At 50.7% G+C, this 14073-nt stretch overlaps 2 protein-coding genes across 2 annotated transcripts in view; one reads left to right on the top strand and one right to left on the bottom strand.

Annotated features, from left to right (window-relative positions):
• LOC135413614 (inositol 1,4,5-trisphosphate receptor-interacting protein-like 1) overlaps positions 1-14073 on the bottom strand; it is a 726729-nt gene that overhangs the window by 175973 nt on the left and 536683 nt on the right. The window lies entirely within an intron of this gene.
• LOC135413780 (inositol 1,4,5-trisphosphate receptor-interacting protein-like 1) lies at positions 12304-13739 on the top strand. The gene is made up of 2 exons (XM_064653922.1): positions 12304-12367; positions 12801-13739. The coding sequence occupies exon 2, from the start codon at positions 12804-12806 to the stop codon at positions 13737-13739; it is 936 nt and encodes a 311-aa protein (XP_064509992.1). The 5' UTR covers positions 12304-12367; positions 12801-12803.

Raw genomic sequence — 14073 nt, 5'->3', positions numbered from 1 at the left:
TGGGCATTGATGTTGACCTCATTTATTTTATTCAAAGCACTGATCCATGTTGGATTCTTGATAGAGGAATGTTCTCCTCCTGCGGTCTGGTACAGAACCTAATCTAGACTCTTTAGATCATGAGCTGCTGATATTCTGAGTCTTCTGTTCACAATTTTTATTATCTTTCCTATGAGCTCCTCACTGATTTAGACAGGAAATTAATTGAGGCAGAAACATCCAGGTCTGGGATAAAATAATGAGCCATGGCTGGAAACCTTCTGTGTAAGAGAAATACAACTGGAAATGAGTCATGCTAACAAAAATTGATTGACCACATTAACCTAATTTTTTACCTTCACTGTGGTCTTCCTAGAACATAAAATTCCAGTATTAGTAGTCTTTATAATTCTATTTTGTGGGGGTTTTTTTGTTTTGTCTTTTTTTGTTTTGTTTTGTTTGGTTGTTTTTTGTTGTTGCTGTTGGTTTTTTTGGTTGGTTGATTTGGGTTTTTTGGAGGTCTTGGGTTTGTTTTTTTTGTTTGTTTGTTGGTTTTGTTTTGTTGGTTTTTTTTCTCCTCACATATTATGGGGCAGCTTTGTTCATTTTTTTCCTTTGCAGAAAGGCAAAATTGCAGAGGCCATGGGCTGTGTGATTGAATTGTTCTAGGTGGCACGGCAGACAGTCAGAATTCTGTTGAACACTGACAATTTTTGAAACAACAAAAGAAGTAAACTTTGTGACAAATACAGATCCAATAAATAGAACTGAAGTTCCATTAAAATTTCATTAGTCTATTCAGCCATACTCTTCACACTCCATTCCTTATCTTTGTGGGCTACATCAGATGTTAATGCACATATATTTTTGACAGATTTTGATAACATTGCTGCTTTTGAGAGATTAAATCTGACAAGCCAGAAGACCCATTCTATGGCTGGTAATATGGAGGTGGCAATAACAGGAATTATTTTAGGCAGAGGAAGCTGTGTTAATATTGAAGAGCAGTTTTCAAATAAAGCAGAAATTAGTGAAGTGCATTAAGAAATTCTTCAAAGTCTCAAAGTATTGCCTCTTTTCCATTTCAATAAAATCATAGTAAATTTCTATGAAGAGCTTAATGACAGAACCATTTGCTGTTGCAGTGGCTGTAAAGAAAAATGACTTAATGAACATGAAGACATAACGGAATGTAGCTGTTAATATAAAAGCCTGCTTTCCCAGGCCAGGGAATCTAAGTTTTGTTTACTAACATTACAATTTATAAACTCTTGCACAACCTTATTACAAATAAATAATTACACTGAGGAACAATTCCATTAATTTCCTGCAATAAGGCTGCAAAGCTGAGTGTACAAAAGCTAGGGAATATTAGAATTAACACAGTCTTGAGTTTTGTTCCTATATTTTCCCTAGAGCTGCTATAGCTTTGGCTGCTTAAGTCGTTTTTTTTCTCTTCCCTCTCTGGGAAGCAGGTCCTTGCTGTTGAGTTTCGGAGACTTGGTGGGAACCAGCTTGAAACTTCCATAAGCTGTTTTCTACTAAGAAAAATGAAAATAAAAATTGCATTATGTAGAGAAACACTAATGCCCTCAGGAGTGGTCAGTAAGGGTAAGAGCTTTACCTCCACTGTGTAGGTCCATGTGCCTATTTATCCTCCACCCAATGTCCTCAGGATGAGATATGCTTCGGTAGGGCAGCTTTCAAATAATAAGTGAGTGGTAAGATGGGATAATTTTGGAATTTTTCTGCGCCCCAGTTATCTCTTATTATTCTCCTGTCTTACTATTCTACTACCTAGGCAAGATTTAAAGGAAATCTCCAGTTGTGACTTAAAACTCCCCAGAAACTGCCTGAAAGGAGGTTGTAGCAAGGTCGGAGTTGACCTTTTCTCCCAGGCAACCAGTGACATAACAATGAGAAATGGTCTCAGGGTGGTCCAGATGAAGTTCAGGTTGGACAACAGGAAGAATTTTTTTCACTGGCAGGGTCATTAATTGTTGGAACAGGATGTCCAGGGAGGTAGTGGAGTCACCATCCCTGGAAGTGCTCAAGAAATGACTGCATGTGGCACTTAATGCTACCATTTAGTTGGGATGGTTGTGTTCAGTCAAGGATTGGACTAAAATGATCATTTTCAAACTTTAATGATTTCATTTTATGATGTTATGAAAAGAAACGTATTTTCCCCTTATGTTGTGTTCAGAACATGTGGCTGTTTTGGCTAAAAATTTCCAAAATATTTTTAGCCTAACGTGGACATTTAGTATGGAAAAACTTCAATTTGAGTGTTTTAGGCTCATCAACCCAAGTTCCATGTGGCCAAAATAAAGATCCTTGGTTTAGCAGATAACCCTGATAATACAATGGTTATGACAGTGGAAAACAGGTCAGATTGCAGAAGTTAATACCGGTCCTGGAGACATCCCACTGCCCTACCCAGTGTTCAGCAGTTATTAAAATCACAGCCTTTTGTCACATTCATTTGTTAATGGTAAAAGGAAGAATTAATTACTGGCTAAGAGCTCTGTTATACATTTTTTAAAAGGTCTAAATGAAAGCAAATAAAATTCAACAGAAAAGCTTGAAAGTACTTTGTTCTACGTTTTTTGAGAAGGAAAAGAGGCACGTCCCTGTGCAGCCTGGAGAGAACCCTGAACTCCTGAGCATACATTAGCAATCAGGGGAGAAATTACTTTTTATTTCTGGTAAAACATCTTCTCCTGCCAATCCCACTTCATCCCAGACTCCTTTCACAAGCAAAGCTGGATGTCACCCCAAGCTCATCAGTGAGCTGCAGTTACCTAAAATCCCAGTTTTGAATCTGCACTAGGGAAGGATCTAAACCCATAGCTACAGACCATTGCCTGAGGAGACTGTTTTCCATTTCTCCTTCCCTTCTTCTTGCCCATAGGACACTGGTGTATCCCATAGAGGATACATGCAAAATCCTTTTCTCTCTGTCTACCTATGCATATTATTTATGGAAAGGGAATAGTTATTGAGGAGCAGATTCTATACTTCCATTTTTGTCAGCTTTGCTGTCCTTGCTCCATTGAGGGAGGTTTATTTCTCCATTTGGCTTTTCACAGCTGGCCCGTATTTCAACCTTGACAAACCGATCCCCTACAAAGACAATATCTGGAGGTAGCAAAATTTTCTGCTGACTCTTGCCCCAGATGTTCAGCTTCCAGCTGCTTAGGACTGCTGAATAGGTTTTGATTCATAAACTGGCAGTATTGACAGTAATCCCTCACAAAGCCATTCCTTCATATCAGACATTTGCAGCACATAAATCCTATTCTCCAAGGAAAATACATTGTTTTCCCCTTCATACACTCTGAAACATTGCATAATACTATTCTCTCATAAAGAAATTTAACAAAATAAGAACACATAGCCATAACCTGTTTCCATCAAGGTGTGCAAATACATCTCATTGCATGGCCCTGGGGATATGGATAGATAGAATGGCAATAACATGAAAAATTGCAGTGACTTGTCCCTTTCTTGAACAGGTGGTTGGATGGATTTCTTTTTTTTCCTCTCCAGGTTTCATGTGATAGCCACTACCTCTTCAGGAAGTTTGCTGATTCTCAGCAGGAGTTTAACATACAATTTATTAAGATACTTCTGTAAATTCTTCTGGCTACTCAGTGGAAACCTTATTTCTTCTTTGTAAATTAAGTCACTGAGCTTCTAAATCACTGAGACACATCTGGATCAAACACCTACAGAAAGAGAAACTGCTCAGTGAGTCAAAGATTCCAATAGGAAAAAGAGATATCGCTGATTGAATTATCTGGTCAAATTTAAAGGTGGTTAATGAACCAAAGACTAATGGATGCCTTTTTTATTGCATTGATGTGTTTATCTCAGACTTTTGTTATACATTTGAAAATAAAACATAAGTTGCAGATATTATTAATGGAACAGTATCTTTATAGTGAAAAAACAGAGCATAAAATAGGTGATAAACACTTGCATTAATGTATATTTACAAAGGCACTTTATGACCATAATCAATGTGCTAAAAGAAAATATAGTTTTGCCAGCTGATAAGCACAGGTGATGAGTACGTGTTTTGTCTGTGTGGAAAATGAACAAAGGAAACAAGAAACAATTAAACTGGAATTTTTAAATAAAGAAAATACACTTCTTCATCAGGCAAATGTCAAGGGGGTCATCTATTTTCATGGTCCAAGTAATATTTACTCTCTCTTGTAAGATGGAATGGGTTAATTCCTGTATAAAGATTGAACCTAAGACTATGGAAGTCAAAGGAGAAGATTGGCTTCAGCTACCATTGAAACAATTTATTTTAAATTGTTTTTGATATATAAAGGGGAAAAACCTAAATGCATAGGAAAAACGTACCTTAAGCTTGGTCTAGTACTTTAGTAGCCACTACTGATTTTGTAATAGAACTCCTTCATCTCTTTGAGCAGGGATGCATTTTCAAACACCAGTAACTCAGACCACAGGATCATGAAATAACTCGACAGAGCTCAGTGCAGTGCAGGGATTTGCAGATAGTCCCTATACAACAAGGAACAGCTTAGTGAAATAAGTACATGTTCTGCTAACAAGATTGATGTTCCCAGCTCATAAACCTGTTATGAACCTCTCTTTTACCCATCACTTGAAGTTTTCCAGAAATCTTTTATGATGGACTACATATGTACAAAGCCATTTACCACAGTTCTTTTAGTTGTTTTAAAGAAAAAGAGAAATACATTATGTATGAGATCCAGCTGTAAGGAGAGTTAAGCAGCATCCTTTAGGTTGACTCAGCAGGGAACCTGAGTCCTGCACTCACTGAGTGACTGCCTGGTAACATTTGCATTAACAATCAGAAGGATTTATAACACAGAAGCTCAGCAAGACACATATTAAAACATCAGCTGTAGTAATGAGGGACATTTTATTTCAAAGTTGGAACTCCAACTAAACCATAGCTTCAACAGATTTTTTGAGATCTCATGTGGCAAAGAAATTTGTGTTCACATTCTAAGTTGCCTGAAACTTTTTTGATCATAATCAAACAGTTTCTTATTAGTTTATTTTTATAAAGTTTTTTCTATGGTAGATATTTTGTCTTTCCTTCCATACTTGTTGTTTTATGGTACTTCTCTCTTCTAATCTGCCCAGACAAAGCCATCTGCTTCTGTGAGCTCTAACCTTGTTTTTGATTTTGCCAGTTGTCCTTCATGTGTATTAGGCAGGATGTCTTGGACATTTGCAGTACCTTGTGCTTACCTTATTCTTTATTTGGCACCTGTTTTTATCATGTGGGTATCTTCAAGTTTTATATCTTCAGTCATCACATTGCTCTGATGCTGTAACAAAAAAAGTTATGTGTTGGGAGTACACACAGCCCAGACAGTTGACCTCAACTGCCCTAAGGGATATGCCGAGCATATGACATCCTGGTCAGTATATCAAAATGGATTAAGAACAGCATGCCACAACTGAGCATCATGTCTTATGGTCTGGAATATCCCTTTGGTCAGCGGGGGGCAGCTCTCCTGGCTGTGTCCCAAGGTCTCATGCATCTCCAGCCCCCTGGCCAGTGTGTCAGCAAACCATGAAAAGAGCCCTCAGACATCCTTCAGTGTGGGAAAGTGGACAGAGAGCGCCCTGAGACTCAACTTAATGTAAACTGCCAATGGCCTCCTGGCTTGTGTCAGCAATGGTGTGGCCAGCAGGACCAGGGCAGGGACCGTCCCCCTGTGCTGGGCACTGGTGAGGCCACACCTCAAATGCTGTGTCCAGTTCTGGGCCCCTCCCTTCAGGAAAGACATTGAGTGGTTGGAGTGTGTCCAGAGGAGGGCAACAGAGCTGGGAAAGGGTGTGGAACATAATTCCTATGGGGAGCAGCTGAGGGTACCAGGGTCATCCCAGAGACTGGGCTTTCTAAAAACAAAAGAAATTTAAATGGATAACATTGAAGAGTGCCTTGTCCATTTGGCAAAGGCAAAAATTTTAGCATTTTTAGAAAGCGTTTTAAATGCAGGGACTTCCGCTGCACAAAATCAGATTTAGCTGTCTAAATAAAACCCAAGGAACAAAGAGTCAAGTGCTCATTGGTATTTTTCTTTCAGTTCCTCGTGGACACTGAATTCTGCTTCATAGCGTAGTGATATGGGAACTGCCAGTGGATGAGGGAAAGTTTGTGGATCTGGGCTGCCTAGACTTTAGGAAAGCATTGCTGACCCCCTTTCCTCCCACCTCTCACAGGCTATGGCTGCGGCAATTGTGCTCCTCCTGGCTGTGCTGACCATCCTGCCCGAGCAGACCCACAATCCCCAGATCAAAGTGGTCACTGCCCAGCACATGAAGGAGCAGGAGATCTTCCTCAATGAGAAGATGACATGGCTGTGGGAGGACATTGAGCAGATCAAGGCCCTGGAAGAAGCCCCGCTCCTCTCCACGTTGCAGCACTGGCCCTTTTGGGTGGCTGCAGCAGCCCTGCTGGCTGAGCTCTGCTGGCTGGCCTGCCAGTGGAAAGTTGCCTCTGGCAGCTGCCCTGAGCAGGACAGCTCCAAGAAAAAGGATGATGAGGAAGAGAAGGACAAAGATGATGGGGCAGAAGACTTCAGTGAAGCATGCAGAGGTGTCAGGTTTTTGATCCGGCCCACTCTCTCACCAGTGCAGGAACTGCTCCACCCATGCAGGAATCTGAAGCAGCTGGTGTGTGACATCCTCCTTATCAGACAAGAGATTTCCCAGAGAACTTGCATGCCAGAGATTGTACCCAGACACTGTCAGGGACAGCTCTCAGGAATCCTGGAGTGTGCAAAAACATCAAATCTTCTACCAGCTGCTGGTGTTCCTGCAGCCACCCCCTGGATACTCTTTCATCCTGGAGCAGGACACCCCGGCTGGGCAGCAGCCAGAGCCCTGCTTTGATATCCATATGGAGCTGGAGTGCACATGCTCAAGGGAGCACATGAGGGGATTGACCTTGTGTTTTGTCCATTGCTGGGGGAACAAGCTGCCCAAGGATCAGAGGTCATCTCTGCTACACATTCTCTGCAGAGGCTCCTACTGAGATCTGGAGAAAATCACCAGCTGGGTGCAGAAGTTGGTGGAAGCAACCTGGGGGCGCTTGCCTCAGCAGCCATCTAAGGGTTCTGCCCTCCACCCAATCCTGCAAGTTCCTGGGGATCAGCCCCTCCCAGAGGTGGAGCTCCACTGAGCTGGTATTTTCAGTGCAGCAAGGCAGCTTGAGCAAAGACCTGATCCTGGAGCAGGCAGCAGCCATCTTTCCACCTGTGCTGGTTTAGTCTGGCATAGACTTGGCTAATATTTAATAGCCAGTATGATGAGCTTTTTCTAATGCCCAAGCAAAGCCTTCCCTGACACAACCGGAGGCCATTTCCTGGGCGCCTGTCACTGCTCAGCCCAGGGAAAAGAGCAGTGCCTGCCCCTCCTCTTCCCCTCAGGAGGATGCTGGAACTGCAAGGAGGTGTCCCCTGAGTCTCCTCTTCTCCAGGCTGAACAGACCAAGTGCCCTGGCCCACTTCTCCTACAGCTTCCCCTCAAGGCCCTTCACCACCCTCGTCGACCTTGGGACGCTCTCCAAGAGCTCGATATCTTTATTCCCCTGCCGTGCCCAAAGCCGCCCACAATATTCCAGGGCAGACTGCAGCAGTGCAGAGCAGAGTGGGACAATCCCCTCCTGCGGTGGAAAACCTTGGAGTGACCTTCAAAGGCTCCTTTCACAACACGTCCCTTGCCCTGCTATCCATGCTTTGCCTGAGGCCCCTCAGGCCACGCTTGGGCCTCCTGGCTGCCCGGGCACTGCTGACCCCTATTCAGCTTGCTGTGGAGCAGGACCCCCAGCTTTCCAGGATCTCATTCCCCAGCAGGTCCCTCCCTGCAGGTTTGCCCCGTGCCGGCTGCAGAATCCGGCACTTTCCCTTGTTGAACTCCCTCGGCTTGCTGATTGCTCAGCCCTCCAGTATTAGAGTCGAGGTCTGGCAGCAGGGCCTGCCTGCCTCTGAGGGAGACAAGAGTTCCTGTCGCTTTTGTGTCACCTGCAAACTCGCTCAGTGGCCCTTGCGGTCCTGCCCCCAAGTCTTTGTTGAAGGTGTGGAAGAGCACAGGGCCTAAGAAGGAGCCCTGTGCAAGCCGCCTAGTGCCAGGTGGCCAGTGTGAAGTTCCCCCAGTGCCCAGTGCCGTCTGTGCCGGAGGCGTGAGCCGAGCGCTCAGCCACGGCAAGCTGTGTTTCTCCAGCTGTGTGCTGGACACTTGGTCGTGAAGGATCACGTGGGAAACGGTATCCAAAGCTTTATTGAAATGCCCAAAGATTTGACGGGAAGCCAAGTGGCCGGAGCTGCGCTGGTGCTGCGCTGCCACTCGTCAGACTCAGGTGGCGGCTCAGCCGGCAGGGCAACGTCCCGTGCAGAGGTTCTGCAGCTCTGCACCTGTGTCCTCATGGTCACAGGCTTGTCCTGCCAGGGCTGGCCATGGGAGTGGCTGGGGCTGCCCACTTTGGCAAGAGACCCCCAGGGAGCTCCTGCCTGCTGGCTTTGGAATTGGGGTGCTGATGGTGAGAAGCAAGTGCTACTGAGGGGAGGGGTGTGAAGGCGGGGGCTCGTTGGCTGCGTGACTCAGGTGTCTCTGGCGGCTGTGACATCACGGAGGCCAGGTCACAATGGGAGCTGTCCCTAAGGACAACAGCGGGCAGCCCCAGGGCAGTTGGACTTGGGCGATCAATGAGTACAGATGCAGGGGGAAGGCTGGGATGGATGGGGGATGGGGATGATGTCCAGGGAGGGGTTTGTAGCCCTGAGGGAAAGCTGAGCCCCTCCCAGCAGGGCCCAGTTATGCCCCTGGGGCCTGGCACACAGCTGCTCAGGGCTCTCTGTGGTGGCAGGTGCTTTAAGAGGTTTTGGGGATGGGCCGGCCGCCCCTGGCTCCATGGGATGCTGTGATGTGGCAGGGATGGGGTCTCGGGAGGCTCTGCTGGGGTGTCTCTTGCCTTTTGCCGGGGCACAGCCCAGCCAGGGGCTGACAAGGAGGCTCCGGGCTGGGGCAGGATGGGCCCTGTGCTGTCTGCAGCCAGGCGCTGCCTTCCCTTCAAGCCTCGATGCCCGTGCTCCCTCCCACCCCGAGCCACTGAGGAAACTTGTCTCCCATCTCCTGCAGGCCATGGATTCAGCACTTGTGCTCCTCCTGGCTGTGCTGGCCGTCCTGCCCAAGCCGACCCACGATCGTCCGAGCGATGCAGTCGCTGCGGAGCGGATGAAGAGACGGCAGATGTTTCTCGAGGAGAAGATGAGCGAGCTGTGGGAGGAAATCGCGTGGAGGAGGGCCCTGGAAAAAGTTCCACTCCTGTGGATCTTGCAGCACTGGCTCTTCTGGGTGGCTGCAGCAGCTGTGCTCTGCTGGCTGGCCTGGTGCCGTCAGCGGGACAGCTGGCGAGGAGAGGAGGAAGAAGAGCTGGGCGCAGCAGCCGGGGCCGTCAGGCCTTTCCCAGAGCTCAGCCGGTCACCGCTGCAGGAACTGCCCTACATGGGCCGCACCCTGAAGAAGCTGGTGCGGGACCTGCTGGAGGTGTGCCAGGTGCTCTCCCAGAGCACCTTCATGCCAGAGCTGCACCCGGCCACCCGGAAGCAGGGCACCATCGAGTCCTGGAGTGACCTGGGCCACCAGATCATCTACCAGCTGGTGGTCTTCCTGAGGCCACCCCCCAGGCACTCTTTCCAGCTGCAGCCGCCCGCCAGCAAGAACGTGCCAGAGAGGTGCTCCAACATCCGGGTGGTGCTGGAGTGCTCGTGCTCCAGCACGACGGGGGAGGCGTCGTGCTTTGTCCACCCCACGCACGACGCTCAGCCCTCGTGCCTGCTCCGCACCCTCTGCACGGACTCCCACTTGGAGGTGGAGAAAGTCGCCGGCTGGGTGCAGGACTTGGTGGAAGCGGCCTGGGAGCGTTTGCCCCAGTGGCATGACTGGCAGCTCCAGCTGCTGCCCTCCTCCTGCTCCTGCAGGCTCCTGCTGACCGGCCCCTGCGAGGTGCAGCTCTGCGCTGAGCTGCTCTTGGCGCTGCGGCAGGGCCGGCCAGGCAACTTCCTGGTGCTGGAATAGGCACCTGCAGCTCTCCCACCTGCTGCTTTAGTCTAGGGTAGAGTTAAGAGTAGGAGAGTAGAGTAGGATAAGAGTAGAGTAGGATAGATTAAGGATGGGGTTAGATTTTCCAAGGGTTGGTTTAGGCTGGGCTAGAGTTAGGCTTAGGATGGCCTTAGGCTTGTAGGGGGTTAGATGTTAAGGTAGTGTTTTCCCAAGGGCGGGTTTAGGCTGGGGTAGAGTTAGGCTAAGATAGACAGTCAGGATAGGCTTCCCTCTTCTGCATCTACTCCACGTGGGGTTCTATTTTGCTCCCTTTCTGCTTCCAGCTTGAAAATAAAGAGAAAGGTTGAGCAGAACTTGCCCAGTGTCAAGGCCTCTTCTGTTTCTCGTACTGCCGGGCTGGGGCTGGGGCTGCCTGGGGAGTTGTCTCTCTTTTTTCTCTCTTTCTCTCCCTCGCCTCTTGAATTCATCCCTTGCCTTCTCTCTTCCCTTGCACCCGAGCCCTTTTTCCAAAGCCCACTGCTGTGTGCTTCTCCACTAGCTCAGGCACTAACTGACTAACAGACTAACTGACTAACAGACTAACTGACTAACAGACTAACAGCCTAACAGTCCATGCCAAGGATGGAATTTACTTCTCAACTAGTTGGAGTTTTTCACGGACCTTGGGACTTTGGGCATTCCTGTGGAGCACGAGCATGTCCAAATCTTGGGGGCTCCCTTCTCCTTAAGAGTGCAATGTCTGAGCGAGCTGGTTGAGGGCAAGGTGTCCTGCCCGTGGCAGGGGTTTGCAACTGCCTGGTCTTTAGGGTGCCTTCCAACCCCAAGCAGTCTGTGACTCTGGGAAGGAGGGCCTTTGCCTCCTCCGACCCCCAGCAGGAGGCCTCCATTCAGCCCTTTCCTTTCCTCCACTTCCTTCAGCCTGCTGGGGGGAGGGTTCAGGACACCCTTGGTCTTTTGTTTTCTCCCATGACTGCTACTGTTTCCAGGAGGCCAGAGCATGGCTCCCCCAGTGCATCTCCTCCTCTTGGATACTTTGGAACCTTTCGAGCTCCTCTCGCAGCTCCACCAGCAGGTGCAGCAGATCAGCCACCTGGTCATACCTGCACAGCTGCTGCCTCTGCTGCCATCCAACAGCAGCACCAGCTCTGGCACTCCCTGCAGCCCCAAAGCTGGGCGGCTGCAGGTTTGTGTGGTAGCTGCCACTGCCTTGCCAGAGCCTTTGCCATAGGGGCAGGGATGTGTGTGTCAGCCGAGTGGGTCTGGTGGCTGAGCTACTTGCCAGAGGCTGAGGAGCCCCCAGGGCACCCCTGGAGCTGGTGGCTGTCCGCCCCCTCCCTGCTGCCGGGGCAGAGCCGCCGCCGCTGAGGCGGAGCCTCCTGGCTGCCCGGGCACTGCTGACCCCTATTCAGCTTGCTGTGGAGCAGGACCCCCAGCTTTCCAGGATCTCATTCCCCAGCAGGTCCCTCCCTGCAGGTTTGCCCCGTGCCGGCTGCAGAATCCGGCATTTTCCCTTGTTGAACTCCCTCGGCTTGCTGATTGCTCAGCCCTCCAGTATTAGAGTCGAGGTCTGGCAGCAGGGCCTGCCTGCCTCTGAGGGAGACAAGAGCTCCTGCCGCTTTTGTGTCACCTGCAAACTCGCTCAGTGGCCCTTGCGGTCCTGCCCCCAAGTCTTTGTTGAAGGTGTGGAAGAGCACAGGGCCTAAGAAGGAGCCCTGTGCAAGCCGCCTAGTGCCAGGTGGCCAGTGTGAAGTTCCCCCAGTGCCCAGTGCCGTCTGTGCCGGAGGCGTGAGCCGAGCGCTCAGCCACGGCAAGCTGTGTTTCTCCAGCTGTGTGCTGGACACTTGGTCGTGAAGGATCACGTGGGAAACGGTATCCAAAGCTTTATTGAAATGCCCAAAGATTTGACGGGAAGCCAAGTGGCCGGAGCTGCGCTGGTGCTGCGCTGCCACTCGTCAGACTCAGGTGGCGGCTCAGCCGGCGGGGCAACGTCCCGTGCAGAGGTTCTGCAGCTCTGCACCTGTGTCCTCATGGTCACAGGCTTGTCCTGCCAGGGCTGGCCATGGGAGTGGCTGGGGCTGCCCACTTTGGCAAGAGACCCCCAGGGAGCTCCTGCCTGCTGGCTTTGGAATTGGGGTGCTGATGGTGAGAAGCAAGTGCTGCTGAGAGGAGGGGTGTGAAGGCGGGGGCTCGTTGGCTGTGTGACTCGGGTGTCTCTGGCGGCTGTGACATCACGGAGGCCAGGTCACAATGGGAGCTGTCCCTAAGGACAACAGCGGGCAGCCCCAGGGCAGTTGGACTTGGGCGATCAGTGAGTACAGATGCAGGGGGAAGGTTGGGATGGATGGGGGATGGGGATGATGTCCAGGGAGGGGTTTGTAGCCCTGAGGGAAAGCTGAGCCCCTCCCAGCAGGGCCCAGTTGCGCCCCTGGGGCCTGGCACACAGCTGCTCAGGGCTCTCTGTGGTGGCCGGTGCCCTAAGAGGTTTTGGGGATGGGCCGGCCGCCCCTGGCTCCATGGGATGCTGCGATGTGGCAGGGATGGGGTCTCGGGAGGCTCTGCTGGGGTGTCTCTTGCCTTTTGCCGGGGCACAGCCCAGCCAGGGGCTGACAAGGAGGCTCCGGGCTGGGGCAGGATGGGCCCTGTGCTGTCTGCAGCCAGGCGCTGCCTTCCCTTCAAGCCTCGATGCCCGTGCTCCCTCCCACCTCGAGCCACTGAGGAAACTTGTCTCCCATCTCCTGCAGGCCATGGATTCAGCACTTGTGCTCCTCCTGGCTGTGCTGGCCGTCCTGCCCAAGCCGACCCACGATCGTCCGAGCGATGCAGTCGCTGCGGAGCGGATGAAGAGACGGCAGATTTTTCTCGAGGAGAAGATGAGCGAGCTGTGGGAGGAAATCGCGTGGAGGAGGGCCCTGGAAAAAGTTCCACTCCTGTGGATCTTGCAGCACTGGCTCTTCTGGGTGGCTGCAGCAGCTGTGCTCTGCTGGCTGGCCTGGCGCCGTCAGCGGGACAGCTGGCGAGGAGAGGAGGAAGAAGAGCTGGGCGCAGCAGCCGGGGCCGTCAGGCCTTTCCCAGAGCTCAGCCGGTCACCGCTGCAGGAACTGCCCTACATGGGCCGCACCCTGAAGAAGCTGGTGCGGGACCTGCTGGAGGTGTGCCAGGTGCTCTCCCAGAGCACCTTCATGCCAGAGCTGCACCCGGCCACCCGGAAGCAGGGCACCATCGAGTCCTGGAGTGACCTGGGCCACCAAATCATCTACCAGCTGGTGGTCTTCCTGAGGCCACCCCCCAGGCACTCTTTCCAGCTGCAGCCGCCCGCCGGCAAGAACGTGCCAGAGAGGTGCTCCAACATCCGGGTGGTGCTGGAGTGCTCGTGCTCCAGCACGACGGGGGAGGCGTCGTGCTTTGTCCACCCCACGCACGACGCTCAGCCCTCGCGCCTGCTCCGCACCCTCTGCACGGACTCCCACTTGGAGGTGGAGAAAGTCGCCGGCTGGGTGCAGGACTTGGTGGAAGCAGCCTGGGAGCGTTTGCCCCAGTGGCATGACTGGCAGCTCCAGCTGCTGCCCTCCTCCCGCTCCTGCAGGCTCCTGCTGACCGGCCCCTGCGAGGTGCAGCTCTGCGCTGAGCTGCTCTTGGCGCTGCGGCAGGGCCGGCCAGGCAACTTCCTGGTGCTGGAATAGGCACCTGCAGCTCTCCCACCTGCTGCTTTAGTCTAGGGTAGAGTTAAGAGTAGGAGAGTAGAGTAGGATAAGAGTAGAGTAGGATAGATTAAGGATGGGGTTAGATTTTCCAAGGGTTGGTTTAGGCTGGGCTAGAGTTAGGCTTAGGATGGCCTTAGGCTTGTAGGGGGTTAGATGTTAAGGTAGTGTTTTCCCAAGGGCGGGTTTAGGCTGGGGTAGAGTTAGGCTAAGATAGACAGTCAGGATAGGCTTCCCTCTTCTGCATCTACTCCACGTGGGGTTCTATTTTGCTCCCTTTCTGCTTCCAGCTTGAAAATAAAGAGAAAGGTTGAGC

The sequence above is a fragment of the Pseudopipra pipra genome, chromosome 4 (assembly GCF_036250125.1).
Source record: "Pseudopipra pipra isolate bDixPip1 chromosome 4, bDixPip1.hap1, whole genome shotgun sequence".
Classification (NCBI taxonomy): domain Eukaryota; kingdom Metazoa; phylum Chordata; class Aves; order Passeriformes; family Pipridae; genus Pseudopipra; species Pseudopipra pipra.
The sequence above is the reverse complement of the archived record's forward strand: the minus strand, read 5'-3'. Positions and strand labels throughout refer to the sequence as shown.

What these genes read in the sequence shown, in the direction of transcription:
- LOC135413780 (XM_064653922.1), top strand. Translation starts at nt 12,804, where the DNA reads ATGGATTCAGCACTTGTGCTCCTCCTGGCTGTGCTGGCCGTCCTGCCC.